General features: G+C 42.3%; 1 protein-coding gene across 2 annotated transcripts in view; it reads right to left on the bottom strand.

Annotated features, from left to right (window-relative positions):
• LOC125464337 (aryl hydrocarbon receptor-like) overlaps positions 1 to 25924 on the bottom strand; it is a 175771-nt gene that overhangs the window by 82937 nt on the left and 66910 nt on the right. For both annotated transcript variants that reach the window (XM_048556652.2, XM_048556661.2), the window contains exon 3: positions 5976 to 6067. In XM_048556652.2, the coding sequence (XP_048412609.1) occupies positions 5976 to 6067 (92 nt within the window). The remainder of the gene's footprint in view (positions 1 to 5975; positions 6068 to 25924) is intronic.

The raw sequence follows: 25924 nt of genomic DNA, 5'->3' as shown, positions 1-25924 counted from the left end.
GAATGGAACACTTCGCCTGCAACGGTAATAGATTCGCCAACTTTAGGTACATTTAAGTCGTCATTGGATAAGCATATGGACATTCATGCAACAGTGTAGGTTAGATGGGCTTGAGATCGGTATGACAGGTCAGCACAACATCGAGGGCCGAAGGGCCTGTGCTGTAATGTTCTATGTTCTATTCAGCTATAATTTCTGTGCACCACATAGATACACTATATAAAAATATGTGATGAAGTGATGAGATAACACAGTGTGGCACTGGATGAACACAGCAGGCCAGGCAGCATCACAGGAGCAGGAAAGTTGATGTTTTGGGTCAGGACCCTTCTTCAGAAAATTTTTTCCTGACCTAAAATGGCAACTTTCCTGCTCCACTGATGCTGCCTGGCCTGCTGTGCTCCTCCAGCTCCACACTGTGTTATCTCTGACTCCAGCATCGGCAGTTCTTACTAGCTCTGAAGAAGTGATTAAATGTTTGTATGCATTCCTATGACATTATTCTTCTAGAAGGCAAAGTTCTGAAATTGTGAATTTAAAATGCAAATGCTATTAATGTGGATATAGGATGCAGGAAAATCAGGCATTATTGAATGAAAATGTCAAAAGACTACAGATATCCTGTTTTAATGCACCATCCACACATCCGTATCTTTTTCACTGTGGATAATTGATATTTAACTATTGATGCAAATAGTAAAGGAGAGTGAAGAAAGAGTCACATGTTTTTTGAATTGGTAAAACTAAGGGCAGGTTTCGAGACGTACAATACTTGGATTTCCAAAAGACATTTGATAAGTTGCTACACCAACGGTGCACAAAATGAAAGGTCATGCTGTCGACAGTAACATATTAGAAGGCGTGGAGAGTGGCTGGCTTGCAGAAAACAGTGTTTGCTTGAATGTATCTTTGTCTGAGTCACAAGATGTGACAAGTGGAGTCCCACAAGGGTTGTGTGCTGGGGCCTCAGTGCTGGGGCCTCAACTTCTTACAATTTATATCAGGTATGAAGGAAGCAAAGGCACAATAGCTAAATTCATTCACAACAACGAGGTAAGGAGCAAAGAATTGTGTGAAGACAACCTAGGAAGTTGCAAACAGCTACATACAGATTGAGAGACTGTGCAAAAATCTGGCAGCTTGTGTATAACGTGGGGAAAATGTGAAGCCATTCACTTTTGTAGGTAGAATAAAAAATCTAGACTCTTATTTAAATAAAGAATAACTGAAGAATTCTAAGCTGCAGAGGGATCTGGGTGGTCTTGTGCAGGAGTCACAAAAAGTATACTCGTACAGCATATAAACAAGACGTTAATGGGATATTACCCTTTTTTAATGATGCAAATTGAACATAAAAGTAAGGTTATCCTTCAGTTATAAAAACATTGCATCAATGCTGAGACCGCGTTAAGTATTTTGCACAGTGTTAGTCTCTTTATTTGATGAATGATGGCAGATCAGGGGAAGTTTACTATATCTTTACCTTGAATGACTGAGATGTCTTATATTCCCATAGGAGTTTGGAAATGTGGAAGATCCTGAATGGTTTTGAAGGGGTGTCTTCTCTCGTGGGTCAATCCAGAACTCGGGCGCTATTTAAAAATTAGGGGTGATCCTGACTGGACAGATATGAGCATTTTTTTTCTCTGTGAGAGGTCTGTGTGGCTTTGGAACTTAGGAAGTGGTGGAATCCTATTGTTGAATACCTTTAAGACAGAGATGGATAGATTCTTAGAGGAATCAGGATTAGCAAATATAGGAATATGGAATATGAAACACAAACAGATCGGTCAAGGTCATTTTAAATGGTGGAGCAGACTTTAAAGCCTGAATGATCTCGTCCTGCTCCTAATTTGTATGGGTGTGTATTATTTAGACATAAGTGTGGAAATATAGTTTACAATGTAAATAGATCCAGTCTGTGGAGAGCTACAAAGCCCACGCCAAAGACATGATTATCTCTAGTGTTTAATCTATTCCAAAGAAAGATTACTGGAAGTGAAACGTTGACACTGCTTACTCTCCACAGATGCTGTCAGACCTACTGAGTTTCTCCAGCAATTTTTGCTTTTGTTTAAAACCCATAATTGTTCATGAAACAAGGTAACAAAGTGTGGAGCTGGATGAACACAGCAGGTCAAGCAGCATCTTAGGAGCACAAACGCTGACCTTTCTTTTGTGCTCCTAAGATGCTGCTTGACCTGTTGTGTTCATCCAGCTCCAAACTTTGTTAACTCGGATTCTCCAGCATCTACAGTTCCCATTATTATTGTTTATGAAACAATTGAGATTTAAGCAAAATGATTGTGGGGAGTTGTTGACCAAAGTTAAAGAACCACATCCTGGACTCCCTTTGCGTTGCTTTTAGTTGCCAATTTAAATGATCTCAGCCATGACTCATTGAGCAAGTTGCCTGCATGCCCATTTACCTTCTAAATGGTTTATAGGTTGAAAAACTGAGATGCACATTTTATTTACTTTTAGAAGTTGTATTTTGCAGCACAGTATTCTGAATGCCACATTTCATTATCTGAAGCCACAGATATTTCATGTCCAAACAGCATTTTTAATAGCTTTCTACAAGCTATAATTATCTACAATCAACATTAATAAGCAACAAAAAAATTAATCAACATACAAAAGAATCAGAAACCATTTTTGCAAATCTTTAACATTGGAATTCTTAAAGAGGAAAATGTACAAAGTATTCTCAGCCGACTATGATTCTGAATGGATTTTTATGTTCCACAAGCTGCATATTGTATATTTCTGCACTATAGTCGATGAGACCAGACTCAACACATGCCCATCACATTTTCTCTTTATAGCTTATAGACATATGGCTATACATGGAAGTCCTTTTTAATTTGTGCTTATTCCTATCATTTGCTTCAGGGAACTAAACAATGTGAGTTTGCTACTTAAACAAATAATGCAAAATATACAGGCTCTTGAAAATATTGACAACAATTCTGCTGATCTCTATAAAAACTGCAAGTGTTAATGGTAAAAATGAACAGTACTCTAAGATGGCAACACAGTGGCTCAGTGGTTAGCCCTGCTGCCTCACAGTGCCAGGAACCCGAGTTTGATTCCAGCCTCAGGGAACTGTGTGGAGTTTGCACATTCTCCCCGTGTTTGAGTGGGTTTCCTCCGGGTGCTCTAGTTTCCTCCCACTGTGGGATTGACCATGCTAAATTGCCCATAGCGTTCAGAAGTATGTAGCTTAGGTGGGTTATGGGGGGAAGGTTCGAGGTGGGATGCTGCAAGGGTAGGTGTGAACTTGTTGATCAAAGGGCGTGTTTCCACACAAGAATTCTAAGATTCAATAGCACAGAAGTGAAGGTCAGAAATCTTTCACAGCAAAGACCTGCCATCATCAATGGCCAGCACCGGTTACACTCAGCCTTCTTGAGGCTGGAGTGAAGTTTATATTGTTTGCCCAATGAGAGTAGCCAGGGTAATCTAAAATATAAACCTTGCAAAACTAAGTGTGAGGAGGTTTTACAGTTCCTGGCAAGTGGCCTAATCCATATCCATTTGCTGTACCATTTTTAAAGGCAAATAGAATAAAATGTTTTGTAACTAATTAGAGATTTTTTTTCTCATTTAAAAAATGCTCCTTTCAAGCGCTTGGTGTGTACCGTTTTAAACTTTTTTCACCGAGCAAAACAATTTTTTTTCCATAATGCATATTCAGATAGATTGGTTAGAATGCGAATAGTTATTGCTTTGTGAACCAAGGTTAAAAGCTATGAAAGTTTTGATTTTGAGGTATTAAACAAATTAGTCATTTCAGCTATCACAAAAACAGAAAACCTTGGAAATTAGCAGATTAGATAGCATCTGCAGAGAAAGAAACAGTCAACGTTTCATATCCATGATCTTTCTTCTGACAAAGTCATAAATTGTTCTATGTTAATTAAGAAATCATAGCCCAATAAATCCCAAAGTCTGGATTCCTTTCAGATCACTGAAATTCAGTTACTAGGAGTTCATATTTACTCATAGAAAAGTCGCAAGTGCAAATGTTAAAATAATATGGACTGTTTAATGCACAATTATGTATTATTATTACAATAGGTATTTATTTTTCCAAACAAAGGAGATTTAGGTCTTGTCTCAGAATGTTGAATACATCTTTAAGACATTCCATTGTTCTTTAATTGGCTTTCCCCATGCCCAGGGTTGGAAATGCAATGAACTTTGTCCTAACTTTTTGTTATTACATATGATTTCTGTCATTGATGTAAGCACCATGTTGACGCGTCTTGTAAAACTTTTCATGGTATTTTTTCATGTAAAAGTGCACATGACAATAAATTTCTAATCTATTCGATTCTATCACTTTCAGACACTGCTTTAATGATGTGTCAGAAGCATAGTGATAATAGTGCTTTACCTGCAATAGAAGACAAGGCTACATAATGACTGTTCAGTTAAGCCACAGTAACTGGCATGAAATTTTGGTTAGCTAAGGTCACTGCGCTGTGGGATTTCCTATCCTCAGTCAAACGTTGACCAGCTTCAGCATAACCAGAATTGTGTGTCATCAAATTCTGTTGTAAAGTGGTTAAGGAAATGCCTTTTGGTAATCTTGGGTTGATAGTCTGTGCAAGGTTTATTTGTTTACCAAAGTAACAAAGTGTGAAGCTGGATGAACCTCTCTGATGAAGGGTCTAGGCCCGAAACGTCAGCGTTTGTGCTCCTGAGATGCTGCTTGGCCTGCTGTGTTCATCCAGCCTCACATTTTATTATCTTGGATTCTCCAGCATCTGCAGTTCCCATTATCACTTATTCGTTTACCAACCTCACTGTCCTTGTTTCAGGAAAGAAGTGATTTTTATTTCAACATTTACCAAATGTACATGAACAATTGAGAGTTTTGCTCTAATTGATCCACCAATCCAGAAAAGTAAAAGCTATTCCTCATCAGCTATTTAACTTACTTCATAGGCATAGAGACAGATGAAAAATAGCCATAACGGTACTGTTAATTTCTCCAATTAGATATCAAAAAATTAATTACTGTACTGTACTTTTAGTTCCTGTGAATTGTAAGGTAATGCATAAATACAGCAAAACAATAGTGATTAAAATGAAATTGTAATTAAGCAAAATACAAAAAACCATATCAATTTATACTAATCTGGAGAAGTAGGATGGTATGCCTTCTCGGAGAACAAGCAAAGCAAGAGATTACATAATGAATTTGAGTATATAGAGAGAGTTAGAGGTTGTGGCAGTCTTTAGAGTGCATTTTCACAGGTCCCTGAAGGTGGTGGGACAGGTAGATAAGTGGCAAAGAATTCAAATGGGATGCTTGCCTACATTGAGCAAGGTATTAAACTCTAAAGCAGGGATGTAATACAGGAACTAACCACAATGGTGGTCAGGCCAGAGATGGAATTTTGGGCACAGTTCTGGAAAACAGATTACGGGAAGGACACAATTGCTCTAGGCAGAACAGAAAAGATTTGCAGGATGCTGCCACAGCTTGAAAATAGTAGCTACGAGGAAAGACCGGATAGGCTAGGGTCGCTTTCCTTAGATCAGAGGAGTCTAAGGAGTGACTTAATTGAAGTGTACAAAATAACAACAGCTCGGATACAGTGGACAGAGAAGACTTGTTTTCCACTACTGTGGCTGGCAGAAGGATAAGAGGGGACTTGAGAAAAAATGTTTTTACCCAGTGGGTGACTGGAGCTTGCTGCCTAGTTTGGCGGTTGAGATAAAGCACTCAAGTCATTTTAAAAGGAACTTGAAATACTCCCTGAAGCTCTATAACATGCAGAGCTACTGAACAGATATTGCTAAGTGGGTTTAAAATAGGCAGCTAGTTTATTCAGCTGGCATAGACAGCAAGGTCTAATTGGCCTCTTTCTGTGTATTAACTTTTCAATGGCTCTTATACATCAAGAACTTTTTCAAATATGATTTTCCTCCTCCTCATTTTTCATCAAGGTTTAGCTTACTTGCAACAGAAGTTCTCCCTCTTGAAGGTATTCGCCATGGTCTGATGGTATACAGTTTCCATGGATGCCATTCCCCTTTGACTTCAAAGTAACTGAAAAAGCAAAATGAGAATGATATTTATTGGCATAAAACTCAAATACTGTCAGATACGCACAGATGTGTTTTGAATATTGTGCAGTTTGAGTGTGGTACAGTTACTTTATTCTTTCAACATAAACAATTATAGTCATTGTTTGTAATTAGGTACATTCGATTTATTAAAAAATTGAACCCGAAGGTTAACCGTGCACAATATCCAAATATGCCTCTTTTTTAAAAAAAATCATGAACAGGATGAGGGCATCACTGGCGAGGTAGCATTTATTGCCCATCTCTAATTGACTAGAGGGTAGTTAAGAGTCAACCACATTGCTGTGGGTCTGCAGTCACATGTAGGCCAGACCAGGTAAGGATGGCAGGTTCCTTAAACCAGATGGGTTTTTCTGACAATCAATGCTGGATTCATAGTCATCACTGGATTCTTAATTCCAAATATTTTTATTGAATTCAAATTCCATCATCTACCAAGGCGGGATTTAAACCTGGGTTTCTAGAACGTTATCTAGATCTCTGGATTAACAGTCCAGCGATAATACCTCTAAGCCATCACCTCTCCTTCTTATGTGCAAGTACCCTCAGCCAATCGAATTGTAATTTCAATAAGGTTATCATAATTGATTTCCAATTTTTGACAGAATGTGGAACCTTTATCCGAATACCTGTCTCTTATTGCCATGCCTACGGAGGCTGAAGATGTTACAAACTTACAGGCAGAAGGGAAAGGTAAAAGGTTAGTTTCAATGTATTTCTCTCTGTGTAAAATAGTCTAATGTGCCTGTTTGTAGCTGTGCCTAATCTGAAGAACACTGGATATACCCATCATGGTTAACAAATGGCCTAGGATTATAAACACAAAAACAACTGACTTTTTATTCCATTTGTATTGCAGGCTACAAATTACTTTTCACAATAAATTCGCAATCCACAGCATATTTTAAGCCAGCAATGCTTTATCCAGACTTTTGGGAAGCCTCCTGACGTCAATGGAAAAGAAAATGAAAACCAGGCATCTATCTAATTGTTAGCACTCTTGCTGATTTTCATATCCACGATGTGGGAAAAAATAACGGAAGTAACGTTACTGAAAGTAATGTATGGTATTCCAGAATTTAATTAAATGCTTCAAACAGATGTGATTGCACTGCAGGCTGTAGACCAGATGCAACCAACAAGCCAAGGAGCCTGGATTAGGGCAGAGAGTTCATTCTTGTTTATGTTAAAGTTTCTTATTTGCAATTGAGATGAGTTCGCTCAGTTAGGTGAACTTTTGGTTTGTGATGCAGAATGACACCAACAGTATGGGTTCAATTCCCACCGACGAAAATTACCATGTTTAGAACAGAATAGAATCTCTACAGTGTGGGAGCAGCCCACAAGTCCACACCAACCCTCACAGCATCTCACCCAGACCCACATGACCTCCACATCCCTGAGCACTATGGGCAATCTAGCGGCCAATTCACCTATCCTGCATATCTTTGGACTGTGGGAGGAAACCAGACCACCCAGAGGAAACCCAAGCAGACACGGGGAAAATGTGCAGATTTCCACAGACAGTTGCCCAAGGGGGAATCAAACCCAGGCCCCCGGCACTGCAAGGCAGCAGTACTAACCGCTGAGTCCCTGTGGTGTGCAATCTTTAGTCCACACTCTCCCTCTCTACAATGAGGGAAAAACTAGCCTTGAGACTTAATTTCCTATTTGCTAAATTGTCCTTTAACTCCATGAGGCCAAAAATCTAGAAAAGGTATTTCTTAGTGAATGAATGGAGGATCAAAATCTGAGATTCATTAGGTATCAGCAATCTAACATCTTCATATAATCATGAGCATGGCTGCACCTTGGCTCAGCGGTTAGCACTGCTGCCTCACAGCACCATGGCCCCAGGTTTGATTCCAGTCATTGGTGACTGTGTGGAGTTCGCACATTCTCCCTGTGTCTGCACAGGTTTCTATCGCGCGCTCTGGTTTCCTCCCACAGTCCAAAGATGTGCGGGTGAGGTGGAGTGGCTATGCTCAAGTGTCCCAGTAGTGTCCAGGGATGTATAGGCTAGGTGGGTTTTCCATAGAACACGTAGGGTTATCGGTATAGGGTGGGGGGTTGGGACTAGGTAGGGTGCTGTTCAAAGGGTCAGTGCAAACTCGATGGGTCAAATGACCTCTTTCTGCACTATCGGGATTCTGCGATTCTAATGTAAGGACTGATTAAAATTTTATAATGCTCATAATAGCCAGAGAGTGGGGTAAAGCATTGTTTGTTTTTCAATGGAAAACCACAGCATCTGCCAATACAAAGAAAAGTTTTGACAAAGAACATTACTTTGCAGGATAAAGTAATGATTCAGCAGGAACAAGGGAATTGAAAAATTCTGGCTTATCTGGATCACCATTGCTGGGGTTTTAAGAGTGCTCACTGCAAAAGTAAAGGAGTATCAATGAGTACAATCTGAAAGAAATGTTTTCTTCATTTTATACTCAGCGATTTCAATTATGAATCACAGAAATCATTTTGGTTAACAGAATGGTGACAATGTAAATCAGGTTCATTGATCAGATAGATTATGCTTAACTGGAAAATCAAACATTTGCACCTTTCTGCAAGCTTCCAAAATTAACTTCCTGATGCAAACTGTGCCGGAACTGAAACACAAATCTACCTGTCTTTTAATGTTCCCACACTTGCACACCACAATTCCTTCCTGACAGCCATCTTTCAGTCTTTAGTACCATACTGCATGCATTCTCCGTTGCCCTACCCCCTACAAATTGCTCTACTGCTCAGCAGATCAGAGATAATGGGAACTGCAGATGCTGGAGAATCCGAGATAACAAAGTGTGGAGCTGGATGAACACAGCAGGCCGAGCAGTCTGCATTGAGGGATGAAGCTGGCATTGCCTTTAAGTAGCTTCTTCATGAAACATTCCTTAGAGATTTCAGTAATGAAGGTATCACTACCAGAACATGAACCAGTGCAGCTATCACCTTTCATGCAGTCCCTGACAAACCTGTCACCAACCTTTACGAGAAAACCAAGTGTGAAGCTGGATGAACACAGCAGGCCAAGCAGCATCTCAGGAGCACAAACGCTTATGTTTCGAGCCTAGACCCTTCATCAGAGAGGGGGATGGGGTGAGGGTTCTTGAATAAATAGGGAGAGAGGGGGAGGTGGGCCGAAGATGGAGAGAAAAGAAGATAGGTGGAGAGGAGAGTATAGGTGGGGAGGTAGGGAGGGGATAGGTCAGTCCCGGGATGACGGACAGGTCAAGGAGGCAGGATGAGGTTAGTAGGTAGGAAATGGAGGTGCGGCTTGGGGTGGGAGGAAGGGATGGGTGAGAGGAAGAACAGGTTAGGGAGGCAGGGACGAGCTGGGCTGGTTTTGTGATGCAGTGGGGGAAGGGGAGATTTTGAAGCTGGTGAAGTCCACATTGATACCATTGGGCTGCAGGGTTCCCAAGCGGAATATGAGTTGCTGTTCCTGCAACCATCGGGTGGCAGCACTGTGGCACTGCAGGAGGCCCATGATGGACATGATGTCTGAGGAATGGGAGGGGGAGTGGAAATGGTTCGCGACTAGGAGCAGTAGTTGTTTATTGCAAGCCGAGCGGAGGTGTTCTGCAAAGCGGTCCCCAAGCCTCCGCTTGGTTTCCCCAATGTAGAGGAAGCCACACTGGGTACAGTGGATACAGTATACCACATGGGCAGATGTGCAGGTGAGCATCTGCTTATTATGGAAAGTCATTTTGGGGCCTGGCATAGGGGTGAGCGAGGAGGTGTGGGGGCAAGTGTAGCATTTCCTGCGGTTGCAGGAGAAGATGCCAGGAGTGGTGAGGTTGGAGGGGAGTGTGGAGTGGACAAGGGAGTCACGGAGAGAGTCGTCTCTCCGGAAGGCAGACAAGGGTGGGGATGGAAAAATGTCTTGGGTGGTGGGGTGGCCATGGGGACCTGCATGGGCCCAAAATATGCCTGCCTCTTTGTAGGTTATGTCGAACAGTCCCTCTTCCGCACCTACACTGGCCCCGAACCCCACCTCTTCCTCCGTTACATTGATGACTCTATCGGCGCCGCCTCTTGCTCCCAAGAGGAGTTCGAACAGTTCATCCACTTCACCAACACCTTCCACCCTAACCTCAATTTCACCTGGGCCATCTCCAGCACATCCCTCACCTTCCTGGACCTCTCTGTCTCCATCTCAGACAACCAGCTAGAAACTGATGTCCACTTCAAGCCCACCGAATCCCACAGCTACCTAGAATACACCTCCTCCCATCCACCCCCTGCAAAAATTCCATCCCCTATTCCCAATTCCTTCGCCTCCGCCGCATCTGTTCCCAGGATGAGGCATTCCACTCCCGCACATCCCAGGTGTCCGCGTTCTTCAAGGACCGCAACATCCCCCTGCAGTGGTCCAGAACACACTTGACCATATCTCCCGTATTTCCCGCTACACATCCCTCACACCCCGCCCCAGCAATAACCGCCCTAAGAGAATCCCCCTCGACCTCACATACACCCACCAACCTCCGGATACAATGCATCATCATCCAACACTTCCGCCATCTACAATCTGACCCCATCACACAAGACATTTTTCCATCCCCACCCTTGCCTGCCTTCCGTAGAGACCAGTCTCTCATGACTCCCTTGTCCACTCCACACTCCCCTCCAACCTCACCACACCCGGCACTTTCCCCTGCAACCGCAGGAAGTGCTACACTTGCCCCCACACCTCCTCCCTCACCCCCATCCCAGGCCCCAAAATGACTTTCCATATTAAGCAGATGTTCACCTGCACATCTGCCAATGCAGTATACTGTCTCCACTGTACCCAGTGTGGCTTCCTCTACATTGGGGAAACCAAGCGGAAGCTTGGGGACTGCTTTGCAGAACACCTCCGCTCGGTTTGCAATAAACAACTACAGCTCCCAGTCACGAACCATTTTAACTCCCCCTCCCATTCCTCAGACGACATGTCCATCATGGGCCTCCTGCAGTGTCACAATGATGCCACCCAAAAGGTTACAGGAACAGCAACTCATATTCCGCTTGGGAACCCTGCAGCCCAATGGTATCAATGTGGACTTCACAAGCTTCAAAATCTCCCCCTCCCCCACTGCATCCCAAAACCAGCCCAGCTCGTCCCCTCCCCCCCACTGCATCACAAAACCTGCCCATGTCGTCCCCGCGTCCCTAATCTGCTCTTCCTCTCACCCATTCCTTCCTCCCACCCCAAGCCACACCTCCATTTCCCATCTACCAACCTCATCCCACCTCCTTGACCTGTTCGTCGTCCCCGGACTGACCTATCCCCTCCCACCTCCCCACCTATACTCTCCTCTCCACCTATCTTCTTTTCACTCCATCTTCGGTCTGCCTCCACCCTCTCCCTATTTATTCCAGAACCCTCTCCCCATCCCCCTCTCTGATGAAGTGTCTAGGCCCGAAACGTCAGCTTTTGTGCTCCTGAGATGCTGCTTGACCTGCTGTGTTCATCCAGCCTCACATTTTATTATCTTGGAATTCTCCAGCATCTGCAGTTCCCATTAGCTCCTATCACCAACCTTTACTGGAATTGTTTTAAATCAGAAACACACCAATGGGAAGTGTCTGGGCTCGGTTCAAAAAGAAGAAAATTAGCTTTTGATGAAATGGGATTTTTTTTTCCTTAATTTGAATTTTGTAGTGTTTATGCTCCTTCCAGGGCGAACCTGGGATTTCAGATGCCAGACAAAGTCTATAACTTTGTAACCGGGCAGGAATGATCAGACATTTAAGACTATGAGGCATAAAGAAAGGAAGCACTGAAGATCACACAAATAAAGGAAAATGTAAAGTGGAACACATCAAAAGATTAAAAAGACAGATGGATGAATAAAGTTAAAATATATACAGAAAAGAGAGAATATGGAGAAAGGGAATAACATTCACTAACACAACTTCCAGAAATAAAAACGAAAGTACACAAGTAAGATTGTCATAGTTCCACAAGAAGAAATGAACAGGTTGTTGAAGGAGAAACTAAGTTTATTTTTATCACTGCTCAACTCCATATAAGATGAACTACTGCCAACTACAGAGAAGAGCATCTCTGGTCACTTCCTTTAATTGTTCTCCACCCAGAACCCTCTTCCCAGTTCAAATTATACTTCCGTTTGCCCCTTCAAGAACCTTTCTCTTAATCCACTTCCAAAATTTCAACTTTTAGCCCTTCGCTCACAATAGATCTCGAGCTCCGATTATGCACAAGGGCTGCCTTAGCTCCAACTTTTAGGACCAAATAATTGATGTGATTTTGCCTCGAGCAGAGTGTTTCATCTCATGCAGCAATGCTTATATTGTCTCCCACAACAACAAAAAAAAACTGGGCACGGATCTCACAGTACTGAAGAATTCATCAGAGGTTTACAATGACAAATTATTATATACAAGCATTACATTCACAGAGCATCTAGTTTAGGATTAAACCATTTAGTTACCCATTGCAGCATGCTTTCAGTAGCATGGCACGGTTCAGTTATTCTGAGGTAAGATGGAGTAGGAGACCTTTTACATCCTCAGGTCACATGCTATGTTAATGACTATATCATGAGTACATCTCATAAAAATACATTGCCATCCTGCTTGTGAGACACAACACATTAAAATTATTAATCTCTCTCATACTGCCGACTTCCCCTATTCTAGCATCTCCTCTTCTCTCCAAGTGAAAAGGTACATAAACATGAATGTATATGACAAACAATTTGTCTACTCATCATCATCAGCTCTCTCTAGAGCTCATAAAACACTACCAGGTGATTTTTCACCCAAAACAGGTTTTAATTCTGTGACAAAACAAGAACCCAGATTCTTTGTGACTGCAAAACATCTTTACAAAGGCCTCTCTCCCACCTGTCACACCCGAGTCGCCAACAAAAACCCAAAGATTTCAATGACCTTTTTTATTACTAGGTTTAAAACCATCCAATCAGCTGACTCTACCACTTCCTATCCTTTCCTACCCACAAGGCCTCAAGACATTCCCTCTGCCTTATACCTGAACTTGCATCTGTCTCTCATTACTTTCCCATTTGTCTCATCCTGTCTCTGAGCTCACTATGGCCACAAAACCGACTTCCTGCTCCCGAGATCCAACATCCATCCTGACTCTCATCTTAACTGATATTATGAACAGTTGGCTCTCTCAATGTATCCTTCATCCTTGGTTAACATCTCTACTATCAAAAACAGACCCACACATCAGCATCTTCGTGAACCAAGACTTCAACTTCAAATGTCTCTTTCCTCTCAAGTTCCTGAACATGTTGTCAGTTCTGATCTTTCCCAGAACTTCTCTCTCCATTCCTGAAAAGCTACCTTTGCTATCACCCAAGGCTCCATCCTTGCCTCCCTCCTCTGCTTGGCAATATCACTTATTAAGCCAGCATCAACTTCTAAATGTACACTGATGATATCGTGCACCAGCTCTACCTCATCACCACTTTTCTTGACTCCTTCACAGTCTTTAAATTTATTTATTCCAAAAAGTGCAAAACTGGATAACTAATTTTTTTATATACTGAAATTTAGAAAAAGACTAAACCCGTGTTCCTCATTCTGCACTGAAAAACCCCATTCTCTTCCCATGATTCTATTTACCTCCTCAGTAAGCTTTGGTGATTCAACTAGACCGTTTGCAACCTTATGGTCATAAATGATCCAAAGAGGAGCTTCTGGCCACATATCTGTGACCATCAAAACCTTCTAATATCCACTCTCCAAGATTCCACCCTTCCCTCTGTGCATCTGCAGCTGAAACTTTCCTCCAGAGTTTTGTCACTTGACTATTCTATGCCAGCCTACCATTCTTTTCCCTCTATAAGCTTGAGATCATACAATACCTACTGCCAGTGTCCTAACTCATGTTATATTCCATTCACCCTTCACCATGTGCTACCTAAGCTATTCACTGCCAAGTAACGCCTCAAATTTAAAGTTCACAACCTTATTTTTAAACTGACTCCATGGTCTGTCCCCTTCCCAACTCTGTGATATTTGCTGCTTTACCTTCAAGGTATCTGTACTCCTCCCTCTTATTCTGTCCCCTAAGCAGCCATTTTTTGACACTCCACAATTTGCCGCCAAATCGTCAGCTGCAAGGCCTGAAGCTCTGGACTGCCCTCCCCAAAAACCCCTCTGCCTCTCTCTCTTCCTTCTTTACAATACTGCACAAAATCTACCTCTTTCACTTACCTACCCTAACAAGTGAAAGACATCAAGATGCTTTCCCTAGTTATATAGGTACTAATCAAGTACAAATTTTAGTACACATTTGGGTGCTGAGAGATGGGGGGGGGAAGAGAGAGAGTGAGGGGGGTGAGAGAGAGAGAGAGAAGGAGAAGGGAGAGAGGGGGGAGGGCGAGAGAGAGGGGGAGGGGGAGAAAGGGGGGGGAGAGAGAGAGAGAGAGAGAGAGATGGGCAAGGGAGAGAAAGAGACAAGAGTTACAGTCTGCACACGTGCATATGTGTCAAGGAGAAAGGAAAATGCCAAAGAGTGAATTTAGCAGCAGAGCGGATTCAAGCTTTTGCAGTAACAGAGACAGAACTTTAACTAGCAGCTTCAACTCCAAACTTCCGAACTTCAAAAACTGAAAGCAAAAACTAAAACCCTTAGTCTGTTTGTGCCTGACTCCATTCACTCACGCTTCCTTGGTCTAATGTAGAAAACACCAAAACTCTGCTTTCCATGGAACAGACACCTCAGTATCAGAATTACAACGTCCCACCTCAAGTGAACCAAGACAAATAAATCTGAGGAAGGGTCACCTAACCCGAAACGTTAATGCTGCTTTTTTCCTTCACAGATGTGACCAGACCTGCTGAGCTTTTCCACCAAATTTGTTTTTGTTCCAAATAAATCCCTCAAAGGCACACATCATCTCAAATGCGAGGTATAAAACAAAATACATAATAGGAATACTGAACCTGTATTAGAAAGGTTTTGCTTCCGACAAAAAAAATGCAGCAGAGAGAGACGGAAACAATCTCATATTTATTCACTGCATCGTAAAAAAAGGCAATCTGTAACAACAGAAAAAGGATAAACAAAAACTGCTCCAAGCCACTGAAAACGACTCCTGAAAACATCCTTCACAGTTTGCAATACTATAAACAGATTGCAGTACTACAAGCTTCGGGTTACTTGGGCTGTTGGTCGTCGAGAATGACTTCTTGACTTTGCATTACGTTGCAACAGGAGCTTTGGATATTTCAATAGCCGGCCCCAAACACAACACTTCCCCATTTGGCCCCATTAAAGTTGGATTTTGGTAGCCTTGGGCCATCCAACGTGGACTTGGTAACAGCAGCTCAGAGCTTTGCGTATTTCTCTCAGCGGCAAAGGTACGGCTTTGGAAAAATAAGATCTGACCCCAGGATAGCAGCCTTGGGCAAGTCATGTGATGATTGAAATGGTGAAATATAATCATGGTTCTGTATTAAATTCCATAAGCTCAGTAACCGTCAAGCGCATGAGGACTGTTAACAGATCTGTCAAAAGCAAATGTGCCAATAACAACTGTCATTATGACTGTAAAAATTACGTCAAAAGCCTTATTACAATCTGACTAATGAACTTCTCACCCTTCAACCACCAACCAATCTGGCTAGCTTTGCCCATCAGTTGACCTAATTACCCTCAACAGTCCCCGACTAGTCCTGATAATCTTACTCACTTACTTTACACTCACCTTCCATCTGTAATTTTTGAAAAAAAAGCTTTAGGCATTTATTACTTTTTACTTACTGCAGTATGATGGCCAGTGCTGTAAAAACACTCCACTGGACCCTCCAATGGAAGAAAGAAACGCTGGAGGCAATTAACTCTTCAAAATGTTGCCCAATCTGGGTCAGAAATAGGGATTGCAACCCAGAATGGAAGATTTGTGCTATTGTTGGGAAGGCTTCAATACAAGCTAGTAAAAACTCAAGGACATAAAAAGAAAGGGAGACAGCTTACAAATGTGACAGAAGTATACAAGAATAGCAGGTTCAAGGTTTTATTTGAGAGGTTGAAAATGGAAGTGTTAAAATAGAAAGAATAGCAGTTGGAAGGAGAATTATTAACTTGCAGACCAACAAGGTAAGTTAGAACATCAGTCGTTCAATGGAAATAGGGTAAACACAGCAGAAGTGGATCTTATGGGTAAGATGAGCACAACAGGGCCATGAGGGCAAATCAAGGAAAAACAAGAGAAGAGTTCAGATTTAGAGCAATGGGGAAACTTAACAGGAAGTTTAGGCCAGTAGGACCGTGGGAAGAGTGGCGTGGCAGTAAACATCTGGCTTGATGCACTGGATCTTAGAGACAAAAAACGCAAAAGACTTCCTTGCATTTATTGTTGAGGGTGAAGGTCAAAGACAGGAGAAAGGACTTAAAATGGCATCTTGCAATAGAAAAGAGAAACTGGTATCATCTTTTACATTTCAGATATTTTTGCAGTAGTGAGCAATTTGCTTGCACGAAAACATGACCTAACAGTGTATGCAAGCCAAGATAAAAAAGTGTGGGGCTGGATGAACACAGCAGGCCAAGCAGCATCTCAGGAGCACAAAAGCTGACGTTTCGGGCCGAGTCCCTTCATCAGAAAAGGGGGATGGGGAGAGGATTCTGAAATAAATAGAGAGGGGGAGGCGGACTGAAGATAGATAGAGGAGAAGATAGGTGCACAGGAGAGTATGGGTGGGGAAGTAGGGAGGGGAGAGGTCAGTCCAGGGAGGACAGACAGGTCAAGGGGGTGGGATGAGGTTATTAGGCAGGAAATGGAGGTGCGGCTTGAGGTGGGGGGACGGGATAGGTGAGAGGAAGAACAGGTTAGGCATGCAGGGACGAGCTGGGCTGGTTTTGGGATGAAGTGGTGGGGGGGGAGATTTTGAAGCTGGTGAAGTCCACATTGATACCATTGGGCTGCAGGGATCTCAAGCAGAATATGAGTTGCTGTTCCTGCAACCTTCGGGTGGCATCATTGTGGCACTGCAGGAGGCCCAGCATGGACATGTCGTCTGAGGAATGGGAGGGGGAGTTGAAATGGGTCGCGACTGGGAGGTGCAGTTGTTTACTGCGAACCGAGCATAGGTGTTCTGCAAAGCGGTCCCCAAGCCGCCGCTTGGTTTCCCCAATGTAGAGGAAGCCACACTGTGTGCAGTGGATGCAGGAGACCACATTGGCGGATGTGCAGGTGAACATCTGCTTTATGTGGAAAGTCATCTTGGGGCCTGGAATGGGGCTGAGGGAGGTGGTCGGGGGGGGTGCAGGTGTAGCGCTTCCTGCCGTTGCAGGGGAAAGTGCTGGGTGTGGTAGGGTTGGAGGGGAGTGTGGAGCGGACAAGGGAGTCGCAGGGAGAGTGGTCTCTCCAGAAGGCAGACAAGGGTGGGGATGGAAAAATGTCTTTGGCGGTGGGGTCGGATTGTAGATGGCGGAAGTGTCGGAGGATGATGCATTGTATCCGGAGGAAGCCAATTTGTCCATCTATTCAAGCCCTCTGACATTTAATTACCACTCATGTACATTTTTTACCCTCATATGAAATCAGCTTCAGCAAACCTTAAATAGTTTAGTGATTAACGTTGTTAAAATATATAGATGGTGGGTATTATTTCATTTAGGAGTGATCCCAATCCTAAAGAGCCAGTCAACTGAGATACTCGGCCGGTATTTCAGAGGCAGAAATTTAGGAGACTGCATCTTGTTACCTACATCACCATCTGGCTTGAATTCATGTATCAAAGTTCATCTATTTCACAGAAGATTGCACTTTAGCAATTTCACACAGAGTGGCTGTGACTTTACTGACATAGGCAGTTTAAGAAATTATACCCATGCACTGAAGGTTAATCTACCTTGCACCTGGAATTACTCTACCTCACCTGGAAATGCTCAGTTTCAACCTAGTGTTGAAAATAGGAAGGTTTCTGTGCTGTATTACGCTGATTCTGATATTTATTCAATTCCTCAGCTCACATTAACAAAGCTTTGCACCCGCATAAATGAGCCTGAATCAAGATATTAATTCAAAACTGCTACTCTGTATCCATTAGTGCAAGGAAGGAAAAAAAATCACAGGCAAAATAACTGGGACTGTAAAATGAGAATTGAGCAGCTGCTAAGATCAGCAGAAAAACTGGACAATGCTTTTCATGAAAGGAAATCTCTGTTTTAGTAATATTAAAATGTTTTCATCTCTACGTACAAAGCCATGTCTGTTGCTCACTTATTAGCTGGCTAACTGCTAAATTTTTGGAATGTTAGTTCCTAAGACGCTGCTCAGAAATTTGATTCTTTCAACTGCCATCAAATCCTGTATTCTGGACCACTAATGATCTAAAAAAGGAACAAAAATTCTTATTTGGATGTATAAACAGGAATCAGCAAAACATAACATCAAAATGGTCCAAAACCAATATGTTCAAAATCTTCTTGTATAACTGAACAGTTCTTAAATCTCACAATTAAAACAGAAACTGTCCAAAACCAAATTATTAATCTGGAAAAATAATATTGCCTTACCATGAAATTACAAATAATGGGCATCAAACTAAACTGAACAGTGCTTTTTATAGTTCTTGAAATGAAAACTTCCGCAATTTAGCACTGACCAGCACATGAGTTTAGCTAAAGAATATATATTTTGTAAGAACATATTTAGTTTAGATTCAAGGTTGGGATGCAGTAAAGACATAATTTACAATTTGGTATCACTCAACAGTTCTTTATGCTAATAGTTCCGTCCATTGTTCCCTTGTTGCAACAGGACAGGAAGGAAACCCATTAGTCCCTCTTTTCTAACTACCCTGTCAGACAGACAGTGTCAACAGAAGTGCAAACTGACACACACAAGCTTTACACATCACGGCTGTAGGAGAAAATTCACCATGGCACAGTTTTCCTGCAACCATCCTTGAACATTGCGTTTCTGAAATGTTCTGTGAACGTGTAGTAAAGAGACATAGAAATATTTTGTTATATTGAAACAAAGTAAAAACTATAAATCTGATCTTACAGTAAAGGGAAGACAGTTTGCTTTCTCTTGAACATCTTAGGTCACCCTCAAACAAAGGAAGAAAGAAGTTTTTGTAGATTTCAAAGGAAGATACAAACTTTATTTGATAACCATGCCTTGTATATATGACAGAATCACGTGAAAAGGAGGAAATTGAAGAAGTCCACAATTTTACATTATATCGAGTGCTTAAGCAAACTTGTGTTTCCAAAAGTGAAGCAAACATTATAAACATTATACATCATCCACTTCACCAACACCTTCCACCCCAACCTTCAGTTCACCTGGGCCATCTCCAGCACATCCCTCACCTTCCTGGACCTCTCAGTCTCCATCTCAGGCAACCAGCTTGTAACTGATGTCCATTTCAAGCCCACCGACTCCCACAGCTACCTAGAATACACCTCCTCCCACCCACCCTCCTGCAAAAATTCCATCCCCTATTCCCAATTCCTCCGCCTCCGCCGCATCTGCTCCCACGATAAGACATTCCACTCCCGCACATCCCAGATGTCCAAGTTCTTTAAGGACCACAACTTCCACCCCACGGTGATTGAGAACGCCCTTGACCGCGTCTCCCGCATTTCCCGCGACACATCCCTCACACCCCGCCCCCGCCACAACCGCCCCAAGAGGATCCCCCTCGTTCTCACACACCACCCTACCAACCTCCGGATACAACGCATTATCCTCCGACACTTCCGCCATTTACAATCCGACCCCACCACCCAAGACATTTTTCCATCCCCACCCCTGTCTGCTTTCCGGAGAGACCACTCTCTCCGTGGCTCCCTTGTTCGCTCCACACTGCCCTCCAACCCCACCACACCCGGCACCTTCCCCTGCAACCGCAGGAAATGCTACACTTGTCCCCACACCTCCTCCCTCACCCCCATCCCAGGCCCCAAGATGACATTCCACATTAAGCAGAGGTTCACCTGCACATCTGCCAATGTGGTATACTGCATCCACTGTACCCGGTGCGGCTTTCTCTACATTGGGGAAACCAAGCGGAGGCTTGGGGACCGCTTTGCAGAACACCTCCGCTCAGTTCGCAACAAACAACTGCACCTCCCAGTCGCAAACCATTTCCACTCCCCCTCCCATTCTCTTGATGACATGTCCATCATGGGCCTCCTGCACTGCCACAATGATGCCACCCGAAGGTTGCAGGAACAGCAACTCATATTCCGCCTGGGAACCCTGCAGCCATATGGTATCAATGTGGACTTCACCAGTTTCAAAATCTCCCCTTCCCCCACCGCATCCCTAAACCAGCCCAGTTCATCCCCTCCCCCCGCTGCACCACACAACCAGCCCAGCTCTTCCCCCCCACCCACTGCATCCCAAAACCAGTCCAACCTGTCTCTGCCTCCCTAACCGGTTCTTCCTCTCACCCATCCCTTCCTCCCACCCCAAGCCGCACCCCCAGCTACCTACTAACCTCATCCCACCTCCTTGACCTGTCCGTCTTCCCTGGACTGACCTATCCCCTCCCTACCCCCCCACCCACACCTTCTCCACCTATCTTCTTTACTCTCCATCTTCGGTCCGCCTCCCCCTCTCTCCCTATTTATTCCAGTTCCCTCCCCCCATCCCCCTCTCTGATGAAGGGTCTAGGCCCGAAACGTCAGCTTTTGTGCTCCTGAGATGCTGCTTGGCCTGCTGTGTTCATCCAGCCTCACATTTTATTATCTTGGAATCTCCAGCATCTGCAGTTCCCATTATCTCTGATTATAAATGTGGCGTTCAAGGCAACAATTATTGGTTATTCCAATCTCTTATAATTCTAATCACACTTTTTATTTTTTTCAACCAAGAATCTGCATTAATAGGGCTTACAATTTAGGGAATTCTAGCTTATAGAGGAGTGGGGACAGGAACAGAAATATTGACTAAATCCATTGTAAAGAGGAAGGACTTTGCGGGGGAGGAAGAAGTATAGATAGAAAGGCAAAGTAGTTAGGACGTACAGTAGCAGAATGTGTGATGGGTGAAAGATAAACTGTTCACTTCACAGAAATGTGACATCGGAAGAACAAAAGGTTACAAGGCAAGGAAATACATGTGGTAAATTCCCAAGTAAAATATAGCAAGTCCAGGGAGGGATTTGAAATTCATTAGTACAAAAAAAAGGGAGTTACTGAAACTGGTCATTGAGGGGGCCTTTTTGGAAATGCTTCAGCTTTTAATGAAGATTAGATAACCATGAAAACCGGAGTCAAAATAAACAGGAACAATAGTGCTCAGAAATTATTTAAAGTGATGAAGGCATGAACATAAACTTTGGCATGTTGCAAATAAGGAAGTAGGTCGGCAACTTCCTTGTAGTCAAATACAGTTTTGTTAATAGAATGGATGGCTCAGGTGAGGAGAGAGGTTTGGAAGAAGTGTCCTTCATGGTAACCTTGGTCAGGACAGAAACTCACCATCCCATTGGCATCGCTGTCTGACCAACTGAGCTGTAATCGACCTCATCCTTTCAATAACAGATTCTTGAAATCATGAATAATATTTCCAAATGTTGCACAAACAATTTCTCACAGAGATGCAACACAAATTCTTTATTCGATACTTCTAAATATAAAGCTCAAATGTATTTTATGGCTGCAACCCTGATTTTTAAGGATCTGCACACTTAGACCCTTAAACGACATTAAGCCTGCAACAATTTAGAGTGCACTGCCATGTTTAGATGTGTTTTTGCACCCAAAATATATCTCTCAGTCCTCTGAAAGTCACTTATTAATCCCTCCACTCCAGAATCTGTTATCTTCTCCTTTATCTATCTTCAGTTTTTCATTCTCAAATGGTGTAAAATCAATAGGTTGTGGTGGGTTAGTTCCTCTAGTCCACACCTAATAGATTAGAAGGGCGCCCAGTACAGAAAGGTGCATATCAGTATCTATGAGTCCTTTATCTTTTTACTGTTTTCTGCTTTGACAGCTACCTTTCTATTCAAGATTAATTTTATTACAATGAACGGATCGTATGACAAATTTGGAATGGTACGCTTGTCCTGCACTTGAACTAATCACAGTTGCTTCCAAAGAAGGAAAATCACTTATGATTTACCCTGATCACTGGAATAACAAAAATAGTACAATACATTCAGCTTATAAAAACTATGCAGTAAACTTTTAAACTAATCTACAACAATTATGAATTGAGAAAGAGCACATTTATGAACTGAATAGTGTACTAAAAGCAGATAGGGCATTATCACCATCATGAAAAGCATTACCAAGGTCTTTTTTCCAAAAGCAAAATGAACATCAACAATTTAAATTTACATAGAGCCAATAATAACAGAAAAGCATTCTAAAAGGCAATTCAAAGATGTATAATCTACAATACACCAAGTCAATGATTAGGAAGAATGAACAAATTGTTGGTCAATGAGTGAAGAATCTAATCAAGCACTTGGCTTTGAAATATTCGATCTGATACCATCCCAACACTTACTTTTGAGGCCGTGGGTAAATCAAGGTCTTCCAAGCTATAATATATAGCTCTTATTAAAACTGCAGAATGTAATAAACAATTGAACCAGAGCTACTTCCTACACTTATATTATGTTCATTGTGATCTGCAAATGAGATTGGCAATGGGTTGCTTCCACACTTCATCTCAATAATGGCAATTTTATATCCTTTTAATTTAAGGTTATAGGTAATCTGATTGAAGGCAAACTAGTTAGTACATTGTTTTCAACTGCAAAGATAAATAGGTGTCACTCTTTCTTAATGACCACTATTTTAATTCTGGCCCTGCTAACATTGATAAGTGATATGGTCTTTCCCTGACATGAACAAAGGTTCCAGCTTAAACTGCAAACCTGAAAACATAAATTACTAATGCCTTGTGTACTTGCACCATTTGGTTTCTATAGTTTGCTAACTGGGGTCATAAATGTCCTGAATCAACATTCCTACAGCTCACTGTCACCAATTCTTACCTATCTAGAAAGACAAAATACAACCAAAGTATTAGCTAGATATCCACTATGGCATGATCAAACCATGACTGATGCTAGCAAAAGCACCACCAATCCTTTAAATATATGACCATTTCACACAGATATTGTTGGCATTGACCAATTTTGAATCAAATCAAACAAATGACATCATTATTTGAACAAGGCTTCAGTTCAAAATACTGCACAGGTAACACTGGTATTCATTGTTCTCTTATCTTGTCATCTAGCCACTGCAGTCATATCCAAAATCAACAGCATTAAATGTAAATACTGCTTAAGAACTGGTTAATCCTCTGTGCAAAGACACCATTTGTACCCTCAAAGAAAGACAATGTCAGTTATTTAAACAAGGGCGCACCTGCTTACACACCCATCCACCATGGTCAGCTATGACGATTAACCTCAACTTTGAGCTTTACGGCATTGCTAACTAAGGTGACATGTCTCTTCACAAGAGTTCCTTGGTGGGGCATTTCTTTTATTGGTGGTGGGCTAGAAGAATGTGGCAATAGTGAGGGGAAGTTGTTTGGGATCAAAAGAGTGCATAATATAACAGCACAATATTAGCAGTAATATTATAACTGATATTGTTATAAAGAGGTGTCTGCAGCTGATATCCAATCCTGCTAGGATCTTCTTTGGATAGTCATGCTGCAATCTCTCGTAATACTAGCCTACAGGGCTTACTAATCTTAAGTGGTGAAGGATGAAGCAATCACTAATAAGTTTAAGGTTTTGGCAGGGAGAGTATATACTTGAGTAACATGAAGCAGTCTTTTACAACATAGTAAGACAACAAGTTTCAGAAGCTTGAAACTCTTCACACTAGGTAAGCGACATTGTCATGCCAAAAAAGATAATGGCTCGATCTTTGCTACATGGCTGTAGACTGTAGAACTGAATAACAACTAACAATAGCAGACTGACTAATTCAGAATGCTACTGTGAGAGACTGGAGATTTTCTGATTTGAAACTATGCACTGAAATGTAAGTTGGACGGCCGCAACTAAAAACAAATTTGCAAATTGAGAACCAAGTGTTGCACATTGTTCAGTTGTCTAATTCAATGGGCCGTATCTTATGCCTTTTTGAGTAAGTCCAAGTTGCGTCATGTTTTTAAGTGATATTTCTGCCATCAGGCCCATTGCGATTTCTCATATCTTACCCAATTTACCTAATTCATTATGACGTTGAACTATGTCAGCCTCATGTCCGATTCCATCTCCTTCTTGCCACAGCAATGTTCCCAATACGACATGTTACTCAGTGGATATACTGGAAATCAATAAAATCCTGTGTGCCCTTGCCATCTTTAAAATCCCATCATGCACTCAGACAGCATTTTTCAGTCCAAGTTGCCTTGCATGGTTCCTGTCATTTGCCTGACATGGCAGATGGGGGAATAACTGAACACTGCTGGGCAGCAGAGACCAGGATGTCCTGATGGATGAAATGGAGCAGAGGCAGGATTTCATCATCCCCCAAGAACTGACAGAGGAGGCTGTGACACTAAACCATGCCAGCCTAGCCCAAGGCTGACACCAGGGTTTAAGCCATCTCAATCATCTGGAGGAATGCATGGCACTATTGGAAGAAGGCTAATGGCTTCCTCTGTTGTACCAGTGTGAGTGTCATATCTTGTCTCTGACATCTTCCCTCTTCTCACACTCATCACCTCCACAACTGGACTCACCTTCTCAAAAGGTCATGTTCTACCATACTCTCAAATGCCTGCAACATTTTCTCTTACTCACTGCCATGCATCCCAAATCCGAAAGCACAAACCCTGCATGTCCTCTGCGTTACCTACTCACTTGCTCAGGAAACCTTACACCTGCACCAACAGTAACAGAGATGCTACCACTACATCTCTTTCATTATGCCAAGGGAAGTGATAGAAGCAGATATATTGGCAAAGTTTAAGAGGCATTTAGACGGACACGTGAACAAGCAGGGAATGGAGGACCCAAAATGTTAACTCTGATGTTTCTTCATCGATTCTACCAGACCTCCTGAGCTTTTCAAGCAATTTCTGTTTTTGTTCCCGATTTACAGTATTAGCAGTTCTTTCAATTTTTATTAGGGAATAGAGGACGATGTGCAGGTTAATGGGATTAGTTTAGAATGGCATCACAGTTGGCACAGACATGGTGGGCCGAAGAGCCCAAGTGTTCCTATGCTGCATGGTTCTATGATCTATGTCCTTGCTTTTCTCACATTCTGGAAGAAAACAGCCTCCAGTCAAGGCACAAAGACTGAAGATAAGTGCGCTGCCTGACATTCAGTTCCTCACCTTACATGGACAGCATCCTGATCCTGATCAAAATTACCATAATTCTTGCCCCATTCTGCCACAAAGCTCACCATCTCACATGCCGCTCAGATATATAAGATTCTGCCCAATCAGTTTTTTTTGTAAAAGGGAGAATTTGAGGCTGAGCAGCAGAGAGAATCTTTTGAGTTTGGAAAATTCTGCTTCACAACAGCCCTACAACTGTTTGAGCTGCAAAGTGTGGAAAACTGTGAAGTCTCAAGAGCATTGCAGAGAATATTCACAGCCTACAGACTGAAAGTATCCATCAATCCCTGTCTCTCTCTCCACATGGGAAAAGGATAAATAAAAACAAACTGCTTCAAAGTTAAAATTCTTATTGAAAGATGCAACTCCAGCTGATCAACCATCGAATCTAACAGCAACCATGACCTGAGAGAAAACAGTCTCTCATCATTGCAGAAGAAAATCAGAAGGATGACAATAATTTTCCATCTTGGGACCTGGACTTTTCATCTTCAGAATTTTGTTTAACCTGTCTATATTATTTTTCCATTTATTAT

The sequence above is a fragment of the Stegostoma tigrinum genome, chromosome 2 (genome assembly GCF_030684315.1).
Source record: "Stegostoma tigrinum isolate sSteTig4 chromosome 2, sSteTig4.hap1, whole genome shotgun sequence".
Lineage (NCBI taxonomy): Eukaryota > Metazoa > Chordata > Chondrichthyes > Orectolobiformes > Stegostomatidae > Stegostoma > Stegostoma tigrinum.
Note: the sequence above shows the minus strand (reverse complement) of the source record. Positions and strands in the feature narration are given on the sequence as shown.